The following is a 22,366-nucleotide window of genomic DNA, read 5'->3' as shown; positions in this document are numbered from 1 at the left end:
AACCTCCAAAAATGGGCTGGACAAAAGTATTGGCACCCTTTCACAACTGCGGATAAATAAGAATGTTACAAGCATGTGATGCTCCTGTAAACTCACCTGGGGCAAGTAACAGGTGTGGGCAATATAGAAATCACACCTGAAAGCAGATAAAAAGGAGAGACGTTCACTTAACCTTTGCATTGTGTGTCTGTCTGTGCCACACTAAGCATGGACAACAGAAAGAGGAGACGAGAACTGTCTGAGGACCTGAGAACCAAAATTGTGGCAAAATATCAACAATCTCAAGGTTACAAGTCCATCTCCAGAGAACTAGATTTGCCTTTGTCCACAGTGCGCAACATTATCAAGAAGTTTGCAACCCATGGCACTGTAGCTAATCTCCCTGGTCGTGGACGGATGAGGAAAATTGATGAAAGATTGCAACGCAGAATAGTCCGGATGGTGGATAAGCAGCCCCAAACATGTTCCAAAGACATTCAAGCTGTCCTGCAGGCTCAGGGAGCATCAGTGTCAGCGCGAACTATCCGTCGACATTTAAATGAAATGAAACGCTATGGCAGGAGACCCAGGAGGACCCCACTGCTGACACAGAGACATAAAAAAGCAAGACTACAGTTTGCCAAAATGTACTTGAGTAAGCCAAAAGCCTTCTGGGAAAACGTCTTGTGGACAGATGAGACCAAGATAGAGCTTTTCGGTAAAGCACATCATTCTACTGTTTACCGAAAACGGAATGAGGCCTACAAAGAACAAAACACAGTACCTACGGTAAAATATGGTGGAGGTTCAATGATGTTTTGGGGTTGTTTTGCTGCCTCTGGCACTGGGTGCCTTGACTGTGTGCAAGGCATCATGAAATCTGAGGATTACCAAAGGATTTTGGGTCGCACTGTAGGGCCCAGTGTCAGAAAGCTGGGTTTGCGTCCAAGATCCTGGGTCTTCCAGCAGGACAATGACCCCAAACATACGTCAAAAAGCACTCAGAAATGGATGGCAAAGAAGCGCTGGAGAGTTCTGAAGTGGCCAGCAATGAGCCCAGATCTAAATCCCATTGAACACCTGTGGAGAGATCTTAAAATTGCTGTTGGGAAAAGGTGTCCTTCCAATAAGAGAGACCTGGAGCTGTTTGCAAAGGAAGAGTGGTCCAAAATTCCGGGTGAGAGGTGTCAGAAGCTTATTGATGGTTATAGGAAGCGACTGATTTCAGTTATGTTTTCCAAAGGGTGTGCAACCAAATATTAAGTTAAGGGTGCCAATACTTTTGTCCAGCCCATTTTTGGGGTTTTGTGTGACATTATGTCATATTTGCTTTTCTGCCTCTGTTTTATATTTGTTCCAATACATACAAAGGGAATAAACATGTGTATAGCAAAACATGTGTTAATGCAATACCTTTTTTGTGTGAAATACTTGATTTTCAGGAAAAATATCAAGGGTGCCAACAATTTCGGCCATGACTGTATATGCTATGTTATTATTTTTTTATTTGCTATTTTTTTTCCATGAAAGTGGAATGACCTTTTAAGGACCGGTTCACACCAAAGTGCGGTGGAGTGTTCCATGCACTTTCAGCATTACATTCAGATGTGCTACTTGTGCGATCTGCACACAGGTGCCAATATATTAACAGCACCCCAAATGCAGATCGCGAATGCAGTGCATTGGCGGGCACCAAGTCGCATTGTACTATGCAGTTTGATGCAATGCATTTTCAAAAGTAGGAACTACTTTTTGTGCAGAGATGAGCAAGAGAACTGGACACTTCAGCCCTCAGAAATGGTAGATCATATTGCTATAGAGTTTTGCCAGAATCAAGCAACTCAAACTGGAAGGGTAAGTGATGCAGCCCTCTTCGAATCAGGGAAATCCAATACTACAGAAATACACACAGAGAGGGTGCAAAGTGCATTATCTTTAGTGCTTTATTAGAAGTAAAAGAAGACATAAATTATACTCACAAGTCAAGTGGGCTGGTAGCGTATAAAACACACAAGGCACAAACTAAAAATATCGGGATGTGTTTATTTCAAACTGTGGTAGCACCTAGATATGGCAGTTTTTTTTAAACTGTAAAAATTCTAGCAGCCTCTTCTGGTAACGTTTTCAGCTCACTCTCCCTCCCTTATTCCCTGTGACTGTTATGTACCAGCTACTAGCTGGGACCCTTATCGGCAGCTGCTGTCCAAGGTTATTCTGCAGAGTTTAGAAAGCCTGTTAAAAATATAGAAAGTGAGAGAGAAATGTATGTATTGTGACATAATCGTTGCTATATACGCTTGTAAGAAGTTTTCTATAACTCACTTAGCAGATGAGAGCATAAGCCATCTGTTGAGTCAAAACAGCGCTGTTTTTAATAAATCAGTCATATTCCTCAAGTCCGTGTCCAGAGTTCTCTGGTTTGCCAAAATTACTACTACAGAACCTTGTGTGTTTTATATGCTATCAGCCCACTTGGCTTCAGAATACAATTTATGTCTTGTTTTGTGAAAAGTATACCTAACCAAGCTATGGATGGAAGGAAAAGGATCACCTCACCGGCAAGTGAGAAGAGGGGAGCATGAGTCTGAGCATTTCCTGTGTCAGCCAATACAAGTGAAGGGATGGACGCTGCTCAGCTGACCTCAGGAGTCCAATGTTGAGGTATGGCCTCAGCCGCCGTTCTGGCCATGCGTCTGACGCATTTTGACCTGGCCACCAGGGCTTGGGCACAGAGGTGCAGAGCGAAATACTTCAGAGGGCGTGGCCAGAACGGCGGCTGAGGCCATTCCTGAACATTGGACTTCTGAGGTCAGCTGAGCAGCGTCCACCCTTCACCTATGTCTTCCTTTACTTGTAACAAAGCACTAAAAATAATGTACTAGACATTTGTGCCCTCTCGGTGTTACTACTTTTTGCTCAGGCTGGTACGTTTTCCAGTTCATTCAAATGAATGTGTGGGACAGGAATGTGTGAGAACCACACGGGAACCTGCGTGCTCCTGAGGAGAACCGGCTGGGCTGCCACCTCATCCCTTTAAACCTGAACACATTAATTACACAGGTTCTGTGGCTAATTTATTGCAGGTAAAAGTCAGCACCAGAACCTGTGTAATTAATACGTTCAGGTTTAAATGGATTAGGTGGCAGCCCCAAGGAGGGCTGTAAAAATGCAGTGCAGTTGGCTGGTTTCAAAGTCCCCTAACCACAAGTGCCATAGAGATGTTCCCTCACTTCCTGTCCTTGCATGTTTGCAAAGAATTGAGGAAGAAAGGGTACAGCTGGGAGCTGAGCCTGTGGTAAGCATACAGAGAAGGGCACTGCCAGTACACAAGATGTCTCGCTGTGGGTTTTGGGAAGGGTTGCTCAGAAGTGACATCACATCCGGAGCCCTGCAGAACGGATACTATACAGCGTGCTGTCATGTTGTATGTATTGTTGGCTGAATGAGTGGAAGTTGGTTCAGCCTGCGGTTGTCTGATCACCGAGGGGGAGACATGCTAGCAGGCGGCCGGGGCCGGCGTAGGAGGAGAGATGAGGAGTATGACGAGCCTGATGAGAGGCCGGAGCTGCAGGCAGAGAGACGGCCAGGGGATGAGCAGGAGGACGAGGAGCTGGAGATCAGTGTGTACACCAAAAGGAGGCAGAGTCCGGAGGAGGAGGAGAGGCTGGAGAAGGAGCACTTCTGGAAGATCATGAACGCCTTCTCCTGGTATAGGTGATGACTCCATGGAGGGCACCCATCTCTCCCTGTGTTCCACACCCTGGCAGTCTATTAGATGTTACCTAGGCAGCACCTTGTATAGCCAGCACCTTACTGCCCACTTCTTGTGGCTGGTCTGCTGAAATGGCCCTCTCTTGAAGAGTTCAGATCACCATTGTTATCCTGCACTTTCAGATGTGATAGCACATCCCCTGCTGGGTGCTTTGGTTTCTCCCACCTAGGATACAGCAGTGATGTAGGGCTCAGCAGGAGAAACCACAGTACCCTGCAGGGGGAAATGACATCCAACACACCTGGAAGTGTAGAGTAGCAGCAACCAACCAGAGCTCTTCAAGATAGTGAAGTGGAAATAATCCTCTGCCGTTTTTTTTTTTTTTTTTTCTGGCCTGCAGCAGCTTTTTGGCCATAATGTGCTAGCCCAACACACAGGGTGGTATCAAAAAGTTTAGAGACTAGTTTTGTAACACACCACCAGAAGGCGGCATGCATAATCACAGGGAGCACCGACCTTCATAAGTCTGTGCCAAAAGACATCATCCTGTGTACATCGGGAGCTGTGCAACTGGTGCTATTCTGACCACGTGCTTTACCACGTCTGCTATTTCATCATGGACAGCAACTCGGAACAAAGAGCAAATGTGAAATTGTGCGTGAAACTGGGCAAATTGCTGGATCTCCGTAATGTCAAAACGGTGACCTTTGAGCTAGATCTGCATTTGGGAAGAGGGCATTTTCTGGGGTTGAGCTAATTGAAGATCTTCTTGGCCTCTCATCTTTCAGTGATGTTCTTTCACTTTTGAAGCACGCGTGCCACTCAAAACATCTCAAACTAATTACAGCATTACTGTAAACGTTCCGAATCATGTCAAATGTCTCTGTGACAGATTTGCCCAGTTTCACGCAGAACTTCATGTTTGCTCTTTGTTTTAACTTGCTGTCCATGATGAAATAGCAGATGTGGTAACACACGTCGTCAGAATAGCGCCAGTTGCACAGCTCACGATGTACACAGGACGATTTCTTTTGGCACACTGACTTATGAAGGTCAGTGCTCCCTGTGACTCTTCGTGCAGCTTTGTGCTGCCATCTGTTGGTGCGTTACAAAACTAGTCATGAAACTTTCTGATACTACCTCGCATTAACACATAATGGCAGGCTTACCTTGGGGCATGGGAAGCTGCCATCTTCTACTGGCCTTCCAGGTTTTGGACCTTCAGCTGCTTGGTTGGCTGGCCGTGATTATGTCACGGCCAGCCAACCAAATAAAATTGATACTGCTTGGATGCCCCAATCACGTATCCCAGCCAGCTGACCACAAATGTTTGCAGGTGTGGTCAAGTCGAATACTGTCTTGTTGGACTCAATAATGTGCAGTATGTAGAGTCAGATCACCTAATTTGCATGCTTGTTATAAGTCAATGACGGAGATGGTTTTGAAGGCATTGGATTACCATACAGTGCTGTGAAAAAAGTATTTGCCCCTTCCTGATTTATTATTTTTTTAAATAATTCAGATCATCAGACAAATGTTAATATTGCACAGATAACCTGAATAAATACAAAATGCTGTTTTTAAATGATGATTTCATATAATAAGGGAAAACTGTCCAAACCTGCCTGGACCTATGTGAAAAAGTAATTGCCCTCCCCCCTTGTAAAATCATGAATGAACTGATTAACCACATTTTTTGGAAAGCGGAGTTAAATTTTACTTTCCACACCACCAGACCTGTTGAATCAAGAAATCATTAACCACTTCCTGTCCGGCCCATGTATATAAACGGCCGGACAGGAGCAGTACAGGGGCAGTTGGCCATTTATAAACGTCCTCCCTGCTTGTGCACGCTTCCTGGGAGCCCGCAGCACCGCGATCCGGTGCCCGCTGTGTCCTCCGATCGTTGTACGGGACCTCTGTGTGAGGTCCCGATCATGTGATCACTGATTGGCCATTCAGTGATCACATGAAGAGTGGTAAGCAAGATGTCACTTCTGACATCATTGCTTTCTACGTGTGAAATCTGTGAATGATCACAGAGATCACATGGTACAAGGCTATTCACAACAGCCTTGTACCATGTGACAAGATGTGACCAATCACAGCTCTCACCATATTTCTCAATGGCTGCAAGAATGCAGCCAGTGAGGAGGAGAAATTATTGCTTTTCCAGCCTTTATGGGTGTAAAAGCAATCGGTGTAAAAAAAAAATAATAAAAAATCTTCACCCCCCCCCACAGGTAGTATCACTATGGTGACACTGTACTGCTAGGGTGACAGTATGTAAAGAAACCCCATAAATAACAATATAAAAAAATAAAATTAAAATGTAAAAAAAAAAATTTAGCAAAATTATAATTTTTGGTTATAAACTAATTTGGGTTATTTTTTTTTTTTTTTGTACTAATAAGATCACTAAATACATTTTGGCAAAGATTTATGAAGAAAGATTATTTATCTGCAAAATTTTATAAGAACACTTTTTTTTTTAATTTTTGGACTTTTTCATTTATATAGCAAAAAATAAAATAAAAATCCCAGTGGTTTATAAATACCACCAAAATAAAGTTGTATCTGTCTAAAAAAATTCATATGGGTACAGTGTTGCATGACCACGCAAATGTCATTCAAAGTGTGATAGCGCTGAAAATTGGCCTGGACAGGAAGGGGGTAAAAGTGTCCGGACTTGAAGTGGTTAAAGTGATACTAGACATAAAAATGTTCTCTTTACTTCAATGCATTGTTTTCATTAAGGTAAATAACGTTTTCGGTTTTGTCTGTGCTCCCACTTCTCTATGTGAAGGGAAAAAGAGGGAAATCGAGATCAGCACTGTTCTCGCTTTCTCTTCACACAGGGACTCGAACAGCAGCAGGAGCCATTGGCTCTTGCTGCTGTCAATCAACTGTAGAGAAGTGGAAGTTGTGGGCGGAGCTAAGTCCCACTGTGTATATATATGGAGTGTGGCTCCGTAGGCACAGGTTGGGAGCGTGCATGCAGTGTGTCGTCCCCCCCCCCCCCCATAGCAAACAGCTTGTTATGGGAGACACACAAAAGACAAGGAGCCAAGATCGTCGGCAGGGGACCCAAGAAGAGAACGATCGGGGCTGCTCTGTTCAATACCACAGCACAGAGCAGGTAAGTATGATGACATGTTTGTTATCTTAATCTAAAAAAAAAATCAGACTTTAGTAACACTTTAAATATTAGCTCTCTTTGCTTCTCAAAGTGAAGCATGCTAAAAGATCTCAAAAAGCAACACATTATGCCGGATTCTAAAGAAATTCAATAATAGATGAGAAATAAAGTAACTGAATGGAATGGGTTACAAAGCCATTTCTAAGGCTTGGGACTCCAATGAGCCATGGTGAGAGCCATTATCCACAAATGAAGAAAACTTTTAACAGTGGTGACCCTTTCCAGGAATGGTTGGCCTACCAAAATTACTCCAAAAGTACAACGATGACTCATCCAGGAGGTCATAAGAGAACCCAGAACAAAATCTAAAGAATTGCAGTCGTCACTTTCCTCAGTCAAGGTCAGTGTTGATGATTCAACAGTAGGAAAGAGACTGAGCAAAAATGGCATCCATGGGAGAGTTCCAAGGCGAAAGCCACTGATGACCAAAAAGAACACAAACGCTCATTTGTCAAAAACATCTTGGTTATTCCCAAGACTTTTGGGCAAATATTCTGTAGACTGATGAAACAAAAGTTAAACTTTTTGAAAGGTGTGCATCCCATTACATCTGGCTTAAAACTAACACCGCATTTCATAAAAAGAACAAAATACCAACAGTCAAACATGGTGGTGGTAGTGTGATGGACTGCTCTGGAGCTTCAGAACTTGGAAGACTTACCTTAATTGATGGAACCATGAATTCTGCAGTCTACCAGAAATTCCTGAAAGAGAATGTCCAGCCATCAGTTTGTGACCTTGAGCTCAAGTGCACTTGGGTTATACAGCAGGGGGGTTTAGGGGGCAGTTACTTTTTCACATAGGGCCAGGTAGGTTTGGGCAGCTTTTTTTACTTAATGAAATCATTTTAAAAGCTACATTTTGCATTTACTCAGGTTATATTTGTGTAATATTAAAATTTGTTTGATGATATGAATCATTTAAGTGTGACAGATATTACAAAAAAAAAAAAAAAAAAAAGGAAAGGGGCAAATACTTTTTCACAGCACTGTAGAAGTCGAGCATCTAGCATTGCTAGAAATGGTCAACAATGGCCACCTTCATGCTCCTCAGTTCAGCTTTCCTTTTCCAGAATCCCTTTAATCCCACAAAGTGCAGTCATACAATATGAAACAAATGTAGGTCTGGGTTGTCTGCCTGTTAATTTCTTGAATTCTGTACAGTACTGAGTGTCATGGACTGTGTTTGGCTTAGCTAGAGGTATAACATTTTCTTATTGTCCCTTTTGTGTTTTCCCTTCAGAACACACATCTATGAACGTGTGACCCGAGCAGAGAATCAATTTCAGTGTCTTCCTAAATATCAACAAAAAATGCTCCCACACTTCTTCTCTAACATGGATAAATTGCGCAGATGTGCAGATCAGAATCAGGAGATCTTGCAGATGATTGTGAATGACTGCACACGCATGTTTGAAAACAAGGAATATGACAGTAATGTAAGTATTTCATAGACAGTCACACAAGTGGACCAAGTATGTGCTCTTCATTCTGCATTACATGCCTAAAGCCTCGTTCACACCAGTGTGCAGAGATGTGTTTTTTTTTTTGTTTTTTTTTTATTGCACGCATTCTGCAAGGTCACAAGAAAACAATTGTTCTCTATGTGCCCTGTTCACACTACAAAACTAGTATCATGTGCGGATTTTTTCTGCGCAGAAACCTGCAATGTATATAAAACTCATTGCAATGCACATGAAAGCTTGTGTAAACTTGTGCAAGTGAAATCTGTGCAGATTTTCCATCAGTTTGTTTGCATGTATGGTTTGAACGAGGCCTAAAGCTGAACTCTGGGATAAACAAATCTTCTCTAAATACAAGAGGCATGTGCACTGTATTCTTACTTGAATCTTGGTGTGCTTTGTGTAGTTAAGTTACCTGTCATAAAGACTGGTCACTTCTGCTCTTTGTGTATTGTGACTGGTTTTGTATCCATCCTCTCCTGTAGCTTTCTGCAGGCATCCTGTAGTGGGTGGAGCCTCCTGGGTCCATCCAACAGCTCTGCTCTGCTCTCTCTACAAGCTATCTCATGCTCGAGGCAGTGTGTTGGCTCTTCATCCCTGGCCTGCTGCTCATTCCACTGCGGGGGCTCAAGTATATTCCTTTTATTTGACGTTATCCCGAGAAGAGGACTTTAGGCTAAATCATATGGAGTCTGATGGGCTTGGTCTACTAAGTATGATTTTGACAAGGACCTAGAATGCTGGATGTGGATCAGGTGATGTAAAGCCAAAATGCCTATTAGCACATGGAGCGCTTAAGACCACTGCTTGGCTCTACCACTGTGGTGGGACTTTTTCCTTCCTCCTGGATGAAATTATTTATATGTTTGGGAGTTCGGGGCACCATCTCCTACATCTATTCCTCCCTATCTGCAGGAACTTCGTCCCGTTCCTACCTGTATGTTTCCAAATGGGTATGAGATGTATCAGCCCCTATAGACCTGGAGGATTGGAGCATGGCCTGGTCTGCCATAGCCAAATGCTCTTTTAAGGCTCCATGAACATCAGCTTACCCTTACCACTGGCCATGGGAAAACGTAAATCATGGCAAAATCGCGGTACTGTGTTTTGCCACTGTTTTCCCACGTTTTGCAGTTTCCCGCAGCCGGCGATCAAAACGTTCCTATCCTGAATGCGATTCTTCTGCGTTCAGGAGAGGGACGTTAAGCCTCACCTAAACGCGGAAGCTGCTAAACTCTGCTAAAAGCCTAAGTGTACACATGGACACAGGCTTTTATGGAGTTGAGTTTAGGAGCTTTGGCAAAAAAAATGCCAAAAGCTCCTAAACTCGAGTTTTGCAGCTGCTCGTGTGCATGAGCCCTAACACTGTCACCATGGAGGCAGCCTATTTAAGTCCTTCTCCACTAATACTGGGTCCCGGCCCGCATAGCCCACTCATACCCGTTATACAGTGATAGATGCTTCAGGGGCTGTGGTTAGTTTGGAGACGAAATCCATATATGGTGGTCCTGCCCCATTTTTGGGCTTTGGTCATGGGTCTATGGCCTGCTCCTGACCCTCTTTCATGTACCCTTCTACAAGGACCGCAGACATACACTTGCCCTCTGCCGGGTCTCTTCTCCTATCAGCAGAGGCTGGCAACGCACCCTTGCTAGGGCCTAGAGGAAGCTCTCGGTGGGGTTCGCGGAGGTGAAGAGTATTTTCACCACTCTCATGATTCATGAGAAAATGACAAGTATAATCCAACACTCCCGCCCCAAATTCCTTCCAAGTGTGGAGCTCCAGGTGGTCCCACCCTGCCCCTGACTAGCCTAGGTATTCCCAGGCCATCAAGGGACTCCACCTGACTTCGCAGACACCTTCTTCTGTTCTCCCCTTCTTCTGCTCATTTCTCTATATCTTATCTTGCTCTCCTACTGCTTTCGTCCTCTCCTTCCCCCCCCCCCCCCCCTTTTTTACCCTTCTGCTTTCACATTACCCTGCCCTCTCCTCCACCTAGGGTTGGAATAACCCTCCCTTCCAAGCTATCACACCCTGGGTCCCCGTACCCAGAAATATGCTGCCATTTCCAGCACAGGCTGCTGCTTGCTAATTGTTTTCCGTTGCATTGCATTTTACTACCGCAACAGGTTTGTAATTGACTGCTTCATTTGAGCCTTAGTCCCCTGCGTGGGACTCCACCATTCAATTTTGTCTTGTAAACCTTTCTCAATAAAATTATTGCACCAGAAATTATTTATATGTTATATGGACTATTTTCATTGTTTATTAAGTGCCGCATGTATATAATCTACCACCATTTTATTCTCCATGGTCTCTGCTTTCACAAAATATATAAATATTTATACATTATATAAGTTGTATAATATCTTCTCAGTACCAGAAGATAGCCACATAGAGCTGTATCTGGTGGCTGTGAAGGAGATGCTGCAAGAAAATGTTTACTTGAAGCAGCCACCTGCATGTAGTGGGATTTACACCTATACGTATAACTAATGTGTTTGGTGCTATATCCCCAAACAATACATACATACACACATACACAGATCAGCCATAACATTATGACCACTGACAGGTAAAGCTAACATTGATTATCTTGCTACAGTGGCATCTGAGAGGGTGGGGTATGCTGGGCAGCAAGTGAACATGTCCGTGTAGCTGATGTGTTGAAAGTAGAAAATATTGGCAAGCATAAGAGTTTGACAAGGGCCAAATTGTAATGGCTAGAGAACTGGGTCAGAGAAACTTAAATACTGCAGCTCTTTGTGGGATGTTCTTGGTCTGAAGTGGTCAGGAAGTGGTCCAAGAAAGGAAAACCTGCCACAGGTTCATGGGCAGTCAAGACTTATTGTTGCATGTGGGGACTGCATGCTGGACCATGTAGTCCGATCTGACAGAAGAGCTGCTGTAGCTGAAAAAGTTAATGCTGGTACCGATAGGTGTTAGACTACAGAGTGCATTGCAGTTTGTTGCATATGGGGTTGCATCAGGATGCAATATGGAAAGAAGGCAAGAGACTTACTCGATATTAGGTGGGTGGGCATAAGGTTATGGCTGACTGATTGATATATATATATATATATATATATATATATATATATATATATTATACGCACACTAAACTTCAGCTTTAACACATTTCAACATTTTAGTAAATGGTGAGTAGCTCACACGCCCCATACAAAATCAGCTCATTTGCAAGTATTTCTTTGTTGTGCCATAGAGCCACAGAAAACTGAGCCCTGCATCCAGCTTCGATATGGACAAGCTAAAGTCCACGATAAAGCAGTTTGTACGTGATTGGAGTGAAGAGGGCAAGACGGAAAGAGACTCGTGTTATCAGCCTATCATAGAAGAAGTTTTAAAGTCTTTTCCCAAAGAGAAATGGTAATGTATCTTTATGGCGAATGTAAACATATTTGCAGTTTTTCTATACATGTATGCCGCTTCTTTGTATATAAACGTAATCAATTACTTCTACAATAAAGCTTCGAGCCTGGAGATAGATTTTTAAGACAAGACTCCAATTTTCTCCAGTTATATAGTTAATCTAGTTGGAAAAAGACACAAATCCATCCAGTTCAGCCAATAGAGGAAAAGGGAAAAAAGGAAAAAAAAAAAACGCACACAAATGGGAAGACCTCCATAAGCACAATCATATACACACAGTTGATCTAGAGGAAAGCAAAAAAATCCTTTATAAAGTGTGATCCTTAAAAAAACTCCTTCCTGATCCCCCAAGAGTCAGTTGGATATTCGCTGGTTCAACTTTACCTATAAATATTAGTATCCAGTTGTATTATGTTCATATAGGAAAGAATCCAGGCCATGATTAAGTAGCAGCCATGAGCTTGTTTGAACTAACTGACGGGTCTCCAGGACAAATAAAAAATGCCTCTCCGTAGCTGGGACACATTTAGCAGTAAAGACCCAACAGTGATTCCAACCCCTCGCCAATCTATTGGAAATACACGTGAAATTTTTGTGGCATTATTATTTCTATACTATCATGAAAAAAGTCATATGGGCACTAAATGCCTTGTAAACAAAGTTAAAGGTTTCACGTGTTGTAGTCAATGCTGTGCTACAACCCCCTTTTTAGGAAGGTAAAATAGAGGTGTTGTAAGACCTTATACACAATAAGTACTATTTAAAATAATGAAAATTGTATGATCAGTGAATGTGGGTTGTCCTTTTATCATGCAGTACTCGCTGTATTTTCCATTTTATACAGCTCGAAAGTCCTCTGTATGTGTGTTTTTGTGTGGCTCTCTTTTGGCGCATAACATTTTCCTGCTTTTGAAAATTGTTACTGAATTTAATGATTGCACCTTATAATAAAAAGACATAAAGGGTATAACAGTGTGATTATCTATCCATACAATTTGCATTCACTAGCAAAACACCTCATACAGCCAATCACAGATCACTATCTTGAGCTGAAAAAAACTCATTCATGACAGCAAGCTTTGCATTGCAGGAGAAATTATCTTTATGATCTAAAAAAAAAAATTGCTGATCACCCCCCACTATGGTAGCATTGTACTATTCTGTTAAAAGTAGTAGCATTTTGCATCTTGGCAAAGCGACGTAATCTTGCGCTGCTTCCTATTTTGGGGTGTGAATGCGCCTGCCCCCCTCCCCCCCTTACACACACACACACACACACACGTTAGATTAGCACATTTAACCCTTTGATCGCCCCTATTAATCCTTTGATCGTCCCGTCACCCAGCCAGTGTCATTAATACAGTGTCCGTATATAACATTTTTCACTGATCACTGCATTACTGCCACTAGCAACATCAGATAACGTCCGGGTCAGTTAGCACCCCACCCAGCTAGGGTCAGCTAGCGTTAGATTGCCCGCACACTCACACCATAGGCTACTGATCACCCCAGTCATTACGAGTTTGTACAGATCAAGATAATGATCATGAACAGAACTATACTAGTGCCTGCTTAGCATAGTGTCCCCAAGAAATGCAGTGTTAGCAGGATCAGCCCCATTCGCTGCCAGCACTAGCTTTTAGCCATTCCGCTGTTTTTCACAGAAGAGTTGTACCAATTGATTGTGGGCCAATCAATTTATATGCACAACAATGCATCGCCGCCCACCCAAATTCAGCTCTTCCTAGACAATTCGCATGGAAACCTATCACGGTTTCTGAATTTAAAACTCTTTTGGGCCTGGCGCTCAACATGAATTGCAGTCATGTTGGTCCACAGACCTGATTCATCATATGCCTGTGTTCTCCGCTGTTACATATATACCCAACATGGACTAGTAATGTACTGGCATGTTGCTGGACCTTGAGTGGTTATACTGGGATTATACCTGCAGCTACAGGCATCATCCTGGTATTGTTGTTTTCAGCTGGCGGTTGGTTTTCATGTAAAAGCAATCCTAGTGACCAATTAGCTGCTGAATTGTTTTTATGAGCAGCAGGAAGAGACATTCTCCCCCCCCCCCCCCCCCCCCCGCCGCTTTCCAGTTTTCTTGGGCTTTCCTGTCCCACAGGGAATCCGAGCATGCAGCCGGCAGATCCAGTGGCTGACCATATAGCTGATCAGAGACCAGAATGACTCCAATCATCTCTATAGTCTAAGAAATCGGAAGCTACGAGCATTTCATCACTTCAGTTTTGCAGGATATAAACAGCACCATTTGTAAATTGGGAAAGCATCACACCAATCTTGGCGCGATCAGATGATGTAAGGGCAGAGGAGATATCTAGAGTCTAATAAACCCCAGATTTCTCAAAAAAGAATACCTGTCAATGCCTATTGCAGTCAAAGGGGATATTTACATTCCCTGTGATAGCAATAAAAGTGATTGATTTTATAAAAAAAAAAAAGTGCAAAAATAATAGAAAAAAATCGGAAAAAAAAAGCACCCTTGCCCGCCTACATGTGCGCACCCATGCCGGTATGTAAACAGCAGTTGCACCATGCATATGAGGTATCGCTGCGAACGTCAGATTGAGGGCAGTAATTCTAGCACTCCTGTATAAATATAAATTGGTGACCTGTAAAGGCTTTTAAAGCATCAACTATCGATAATAAAAATGTATGTACTTTGTTGCCATTGCACGGGCGTGCGCAATTTTAAAGCATGCCATGTTTGGTATCTATTTACTTGGTGTATCATCATCTTTTATATTCCTTTTTTGTTATCAAACAATTGGGTAATATATTGTTTTTTTTTTTTTGTTTTTTTTTTGTTTTTTTTTTTTGCATTAAAATTCTAAAAAGTGTATTTTTCCCAAAATATTTGCATTTTGAAAAATCGCTGCACAAATACCGTGGCGTAAAAAATTTCAACACTTTTTTATTTTATTCTCTAGGGCCCCTGCTTTATATATATTTGGGGGGGGGGGTATTTGTACTATCCTGGCATTTTAGAGCCTCTGAAACTGTGATGGGTAGTGGGGAAGTGATATGAGGAAATATGTCCTTTGAAAGCCTAGAGGTGGTCATTGAATTTTGGGGGCCTGTATGTATCTAAGCTGCCAAAATATCTCTGATGTGGCATCCCCATACCTGGGAGAAGTAGAAGAATGTGTTTTGGGATGTTATTCCACATATACCCATGGCATGCATGAGCAATATATAATTAAATTGACAACTTTGTGAAAAAAAAAAAAAAAAGACCTAAACTTTTGAATAAAAAAACATTATTTTTCACTAAAATATTGGAATTTACATAGCTTTTACTTTCTGACTGCCTATCACATTTCTTGAGGTGCTAAAGTGCCAGGGCAGTACAAACCCCCTCAAATGACCCCTTTTTTTACAAAGTAATTTTCAAAAGATTTGTGGCACAAAATAAAATGTTCCATGGACTCAACATACCTCTCTGCAAAATCCTTGGGGTGTCTATTTTCCAAAAAGGAGTCATTTAAGGGGGTTTGTACTGCCCTTGCATTTTAGCACCTCAAGAAATGTGATAGGCAGTCAGAAAGTAAAAGCTATGTAAATTCCAATATTTTAGTGAAAAATGTTTTTTTAATTCAAAAGTTTAGGTCTTTTTTTTTTCTTTCTTTTTGTTTATAGCGCAAAAAATAAAAACCGCAGAGGTGATCAAATACCACCAAAAGAAAGCTCTCTTTGTGTGAAAAAACATTAAATTTCATTTGGGTACAGAATTGCACGACCATTCAATTACCAGTTGAAATAACGCAGCTCCGAACAGCAAAAAATGACCTGGTCGTGATGGGGGGTAAATCCTCTGAAGGCAAGTGGTTAATCTCAGTATAAATACAACTGTTCTGTGAAGCCCTCAGAGGTTTGTTAGATAACATTAGTGAACAAACCGCATTAGAAGGCTAAGAACACACCAGACAGATCAGGAATAAATTTGTGGAGAAGTTTAAAGCCGGGTTATGTGATGAAAAAAAATATCCAAAGCTTTGAAAATTTCACGGAGCACTGTTCAATCCATTAACCAATGATGGAAAGATTATGGCACAACTGCAAACCTACCAAGACATGGCCGTCCACCTTAACTGACCGACTGGGCAAGGAGAGCATTAATCAGAGAAGCAGCCAAGACGCCCATGGTAAAACTGTAGGAGCTACAAAAATCCACAGCTCAGGTGGGAGAATCTGTCCACAGGACAACTACAAAAGTCTGGCCTTTATGGAAGAGTAGAAACCAACTCTCCTGCGCTCTAAGACCCAAAGGAGGTGGATGGATGGAACCAGAACTTGAAAAAATTCGACCACCTTTGCATATGGGGTTGTGCAGCTCCAAACAAGGCTGGAGAAACCCAACCAATACTGTGAAGCAAACACAAAAAAGAAGCGGACCAACCTTGCACATTACCTCAGTAAACCAATTTCATTGAATACAAAAATATACTCACAAACAAAGAAGTATTTCAAGCATGTCCGTTCTCAAAGGAACTATGGAATGGTAAGACCTGCGTGAGTCCCATCATAGGGCTGGACACTCAGGGATTAGCTGACGCGTTTCGAAGGATGTTCCTTCTTCATCAGAGCTTGACAAGACACTGAGTGTTTTCTCCCATATATACTCTCTGTAATTAGAACCGGACCCTCCCTGCTGGGATGGGCCATGTTCGGATGGAAGGAGGGGCCAAGGTGTCAACAGAATAAAATGACAACATCAGCTAAGCTGATTGTGCAGCTAAAATGGTGAGGGTATGCTACATTTCCAAACATGATAAGACTATAATTACAAAAACGATTTGAAATTTCCATAAAAACTATAAAATATATATATATATATATATATATATATATATATATATACACACGCACAGTGGGGCAAAAAAGTATTTAGTCAGCCACCAGTTGTGCACGTTCTCCCACTTAAAAAGATGAGAGAGGCCTGTAATTGGCATCATAGGTAGACCTCAACTATGAGGGACAAAATGAGAAAAAAAATCCAGACAATCACATTGGCAGATTTGGAAAGAATTTATTTGCAAATTATGGTGGAAAATAAGTATTTGGTCAATATCAAAAGTTCATCTCAGTACCTTGTTATATATCCTTTGTTGGCAATGACAGAGGTCAAACGTTTCCTGTAAGTCTTCACAAGGTTGGCACACACTGTTGCTGGTATGTTGGCCCATTCCTTCATGCAGATCTCCTCTAGAGCAGTGATGTTTGGGGCTGTCGCTGGGCAAAACGGACTTTTGAACTCCCTCCAAAGGTTTTCTATGGGGTTGAGACTGACGACTGGCTAGGCCACTCCAGGACCTTGAAATGCTTCTTATGAAGCCACTCCTTCGTTGCCCAGGCAGTATGTTTGGGATCATTGTCATGTTGGAAGACCCAGCCACGTTTCATCTTCAATGCCCTTGCTGATGGAAGGAGGTTTGCACTCAAAATCTCACGATACATGGCCCCATTCATTCTGTCCTGTACATGGATCAGTCATCCTGGTCCCTTTGTGGAGAAACAGCCCCAAAGCATGATGTTGCCACCCCCATGCTTCACAGTAGGTATGGTGTTCTTTGGATGCAACTCAGCATTCTCTCTCCTTCAAACATGACGAGTTGTGTTTCTACCAAACCGTTCTATTTTGGTTTCATCTGACCATATGACATTCTCCCAATCCTCTTCTGGATCATCCAAATGCTTTCTAGCAAACTTCAGACAGGCCTGGACATGTACTGGCTTAAGCAGGGGGACACGTCTGGCACTGCAGGATCTGAGTCCCTGGCGGCGTAGTGTGTTACTGATGGTAGCCTTTGTTACGTTGGTCCCAGCTCTCTGCAGGTCATTCACTAGGTCCCCCGTGTGGTCCTGGGATTTTTGCTCACCGTTCTTGTGATCATTTTGACCCCACGGGGTGAGATCTTGCGTGGAGCCCCAGATCGAGGGAGATTATCAGTGGTCTTGCATGTCTTCCATTTTCTAATTATTGCTCCCACAGTTGATTTGTTCACACCAAGCTGCTTGCCCATTGCAGATTCAGTTTTCCCAGCCTGGTGCAGGTCTACAATTTTGTTTCTGGTGTCCTTCGACAGCTCTTTGTCTTCACCATAGTGGAGTTTGGAGTGTGACTGTTTGAGGTTGTGGACAGGTTTCTTTTATACTGATAACAAGTTCAAACAGGTGCCACTGATACAGGTAATGAGTGCAGGACAGAGGTGCCTCTTAAAGAAGAAGGTACAGGTCTGTGAGAGCCAGAAATCTTGCTTGTTTGTAGGTAACCAAATACTTATTTTCCACCATAATTTGCAAATAAATTCTTTCCAAATCAGCCAATGTGATTGTCTGTCTGGTTATTTTTTTCTCATTATGTCCCTCATAGTTGAGGTCTACCTATGATGCCAATTACAGGCCTCTCTCATCTTTTTAAGTGGGAGAACTTGCACAATTGGTGGCTGACTAAATACTTTTTTGCCACACTGTGTGTGTGTGTGTGTGTGTGTGTGTGTGTGTGTGTATATATACACAAAAAATGAACAATAAATCTACAAATAATACTGTTAAAGTATAATGTTGATTATATTCAAACATGCCCAGATGTAAATACTGTGGTTAAAACCGGTGTAAATATACACACACACACACACACTCACACACACGTATAGATCTGCATAAAAAGTGTGTAAGAAATATTAGTAGTAAATACAATAAAATAAAATCTCTAAGAGCAAAGTACATATGATGTGATGTGAAACCAATTCATTAATACAGTAATTCATTAATAAAATTCCTTGTTGAAAAATGTTTGTTTTAAAAAATAATAGAGTGTGTGGAATAATATATATACATACATACAATGCCCTATAGGGATATTCATATGGATAGAACTATGGTCTTATCAAGTATAGTAAAAGATTGAAGATTACCAGACTGACGGGGTGTAAGGGATCAAATCTTGGATCCACGGTGTTTGTAGAGAGCGATTCAGGATAGGTAATAGTTAGAGATGAGCGAATCGAACTTGGCGAAGTGGAATTCGTTTCGAATATTAGGAAAAATTCGATTCGCATCGAATCCGAATTTTAGCAAACTTCGGATGCACGAATCGAATTTTCCCCGATCAGCCGGCAAAAGTGTCACTGCAGAGAGCTCCGCTATTTCTGACAGTTCTCTGACAGTTCTGACAGTTCATTTACAGCGGTTGAAACATTGTATCTATTTGTTTCCATTTAGGATACAGATGTTTTTATTCGGAAATAACTAAATACAATGTTTCAACCGCTGTAAATGAACTGTCAGAACTGTCAGAGAACTGTCAGAAATAGCGGAGCTCTCTGCAGATACACTTTTTGCTGTACTGGAATTCTTCTTCTTTTCATTCTTCTTCTTCTTTTCATTCTTCTTCTTCTTTTCATTCTTCTTCTTCTTTTCATTCTTCTTCTTCTTTTCATTCTTCTTTTCATTCTTCTTTTCATTCTTCTTTTCATTCTTCTTCTTCTTCTTCTTTTCATTCTTCTTCTTCTTTTCATTCTTCTTTTCATTCTTCTTCTTCTTTTCATTCTTCTTCTTTTCATTCTTCTTCTTTTCATTCCTCTTCTTTTCATTCCTCTTCTTTTCATTCTTCTTCTTTTCATTCTTCTTCTTCTTCTTTTCATTCTTCTTCTTCCTCTTCTTTTCATTCTTCTTCCTCTTCTTTTCATTCTTCTTCCTCTTCTTTTCATTCTTCTTCCTCTTCTTTTCATTCTTCTTCCTCTTCTTCTTCTTTTCATTCTTCTTCCTCTTCTTCTTCTTTTCATTCTTCTTCTTCTTCTTTTCATTCTTCTTCTTCTTCTTTTCATTCTTCTTCTTCTTCTTTTCATTCTTCTTCTTCTTTTCATTCTTCTTTTCATTCTTCTTCTTTTCATTCTTCTTTTCATTCTTCTTCTTTTCATTCTTCTTCTTTTCATTCTTCTTCTTTTCATTCCTCTTCTTTTCATTCCTCTTCTTTTCATTCCTCTTCTTTTCATTCCTCTTCTTTTCATTCCTCTTCTTTTCATTCTTCTTCCTCTTATTTTCATTCTTCTTCCTCTTCTTTTCATTCTTCTTCCTCTTCTTCTTCTTCTTCTTTTCATTCTTCTTCCTCTTCTTTTCATTCTTCTTCTTCTTCTTTTCATTCTTCTTCTTCTTCTTCTTTTCATTCTTCTTCTTCTTCTTCTTTTCATTCTTCTTCTTCTTTTCATTCTTCTTCTTCTTCTTCTTTTCATCTTTTCATTCTTCTTTTCATTCTTCTTTTCATTCTTCTTTTCATTCTTCTTCTTCTTCTTCTTCTTCTTTGCATTCTTCTTCTTCTTTTCATTCTTCTTCTTTGCATTCTTCTTTTCATTCTTCTTCTTTGCATTCTTCTTTTCATTCTTCTTCTTTGCATTCTTCTTTTCATTCTTCTTCTTTGCATTCTTCTTTTCATTCTTCTTCTTTGCATTCTTCTTTTCATTCTTCTTCTTTGCATTCTTCTTCTTCTTTTCATTCTTCTTCTTCTTCTTTTCATTCTTCTTCTTCTTCTTTTCATTCTTCTTTTTCTTCTTTGCATTCTTCTTCTTCTTCTTTTCATTCTTCTTCTTCTTCTTTTCATTCTTCTTCTTCTTCTTTTCATTCTTCTTCTTCTTCTTTTCATTCTTCTTCTTCTTCTTTTCATTCTTCTTTTCATTCTTCTTTTCATTCTTCTTTTCATTCTTCTTTTCATTCTTCTTCTTTTCATTCTTCTTTTTTTCATTCTTCTTCTTCTTCTTCTTTTCATTCTTCTTCTTCTTCTTCTTTTCATTCTTCTTCTTCTTTTCATTCTTCTTCTTCTTTTCATTCTTCTTCTTCTTTTCATTCTTCTTCTTCTTTTCATTCTTCTTTTCATTCTTCTTTTCATTCTTCTTCTTCTCATTCTTCTTTTCATTCTTCTTCTTCTTCTTTTCATTCTTCTTCGTCGTCGTCGTCGTGCCCCGTGACTGTCCAAATGAGTGAAGTGTGCGGTGATTCTAAGATCGACGGCACTCATCTGCATGTCATACTGACTGACCGTATTATTTCTCTTCCCCAGCAGACTCCAAGGGCATTTAAATTAAAGATACAGTGTTCTGCACTAATATAAAGGCTCTCTGAAGCCTAGAAACCCTTTAAATAAGTTAAATTCGCGGCGAATAAATTCGCATCGAATCGAATTTCTCCCGCAAATTCGGCGAATCAGCCGAATCGAATTTTTGAATAATTCGCTCATCTCTAGTAATAGTTTCAGGTCAGCAGCAGAGGGAGATCTCGTGCTTGTATGCCAAATGTGGCATCAGGCTGTTCCTGTATGTGGAACGCACGCCAAAGGAGCGTGGTTTCTGGTGTGCATGCGCGATTCAACCCGCGCAGTAGAAGGGATGTCAGTCCGTCCGAGACCTCTTGGAACGCAATAGCCGTCGGACTACTGCGCATGCACGGGGCGGCACCAGGCTGCTTGGCCAGTCCCTACATCTCCTGCGTAACCCTTTGTACAATACAGAGTGGAAGAGTGTCAGAAAATGCCTCCTTAACAAATACAATGATGAATAATGGATAATTGATACTGATAGCATTAATACTGGGCCATATTTAGTCATTTTAAAAATTATGATCATAACAATGATTCACATGATGATAGCATTTTGCAATTATTCGTAATTGTGACATAGGTGAACTAATGATGAATTCCTGACCTAGCATATGACATATGTACACAATATTGAGTTGAATGACTTCAGATCAGATGTATCCCAATCTGATCATAACAATCAGTGTGCAGGACAAGGCATGCGTACATGCACCCACACCGATGTCAAATTGGGAGCACAAGTTGTGTCCATGCAGCTGTTTTTGCCTGCAGTTCAGCTTTAACTAATTTTAAATGTCTCTGTACCAGCCCTTTTGCTGTCCATTTACATACCAGTAAATGAGATTATATACATAATAACCAGTTTCAATCAGTTTTTTTTTTTTTTTTCTTAAACAATGTTCAGCTTAGAAAAGCTCCATTTTATACAACAAATAAAAGATTAAGTTGCTTGAACTTGATTTTATACCGAGACTTTTTCATGTCAAAAACAATTATAAGTGGAAATAAGTACTTTTTTGCTAGTTTGACCTAATCGTTTTTGGAAGATAGAAATCTCTTTGAGATAATTGTTAAAAATCAATTGTTATGTTTATGGCAATCATTACAATCTCAGATTTGCAGCAGTGCAGTATGGTGGCTCAAATAAGCTAGTGGCTTTTTACCTAAATGTTCTCCAATGATTCAAATCTATTTGGTACAACCATGCAACATGGTTTTGTTTGTTGTCACAATAATATTTTTTCATGCTACGTCAAGTACTTCTTTCTAACTTTGCTCTTCTGTGTGTTTCTTGTGTTTTTACTCATTTCTTTTATTTTATCACACAGTGATGTATCCCAAATTAGCATCTTAGTGCCTGGTGCAGGACTTGGAAGACTGGCTTGGGAAATCGCAAGACACGGTTATGCATGCCAAGGAAATGAATGGAGCTTTTTCATGCTTTTCTCTTCTAACTTTGTATTGAATAGGTTAGTAATTTTGTATTTCACAGTTGTTCAAGAAAGT

The 22,366-nt window shown here is 40.9% G+C and overlaps 1 protein-coding gene across 1 annotated transcript in view; it reads left to right on the top strand.

The window, feature by feature from the left end:
- Positions 1 to 3,359: 3,359 nt before the first annotated feature.
- The window catches only part of CARNMT1 (carnosine N-methyltransferase 1), a 51,939-nt gene continuing 32,932 nt past the window's right edge, over positions 3,360 to 22,366 (top strand). The window contains exons 1-4 of the mRNA XM_089691082.1: positions 3,360 to 3,693; positions 8,133 to 8,328; positions 11,576 to 11,739; positions 22,189 to 22,329. Of these exons, the coding sequence (XP_089547208.1) occupies positions 3,422 to 3,693; positions 8,133 to 8,328; positions 11,576 to 11,739; positions 22,189 to 22,329 (773 nt within the window). The 5' untranslated portion in view covers positions 3,360 to 3,421. The remainder of the gene's footprint in view (positions 3,694 to 8,132; positions 8,329 to 11,575; positions 11,740 to 22,188; positions 22,330 to 22,366) is intronic.

This window comes from Staurois parvus, unplaced genomic scaffold (genome assembly GCF_062004578.1).
Source record: "Staurois parvus isolate SC_StPar_1 unplaced genomic scaffold, SC_StPar_1.0 ptg000549l, whole genome shotgun sequence".
Classification (NCBI taxonomy): Eukaryota; Metazoa; Chordata; class Amphibia; order Anura; family Ranidae; genus Staurois; species Staurois parvus.
This window is presented reverse-complemented; position numbering and strand designations above follow the sequence as displayed.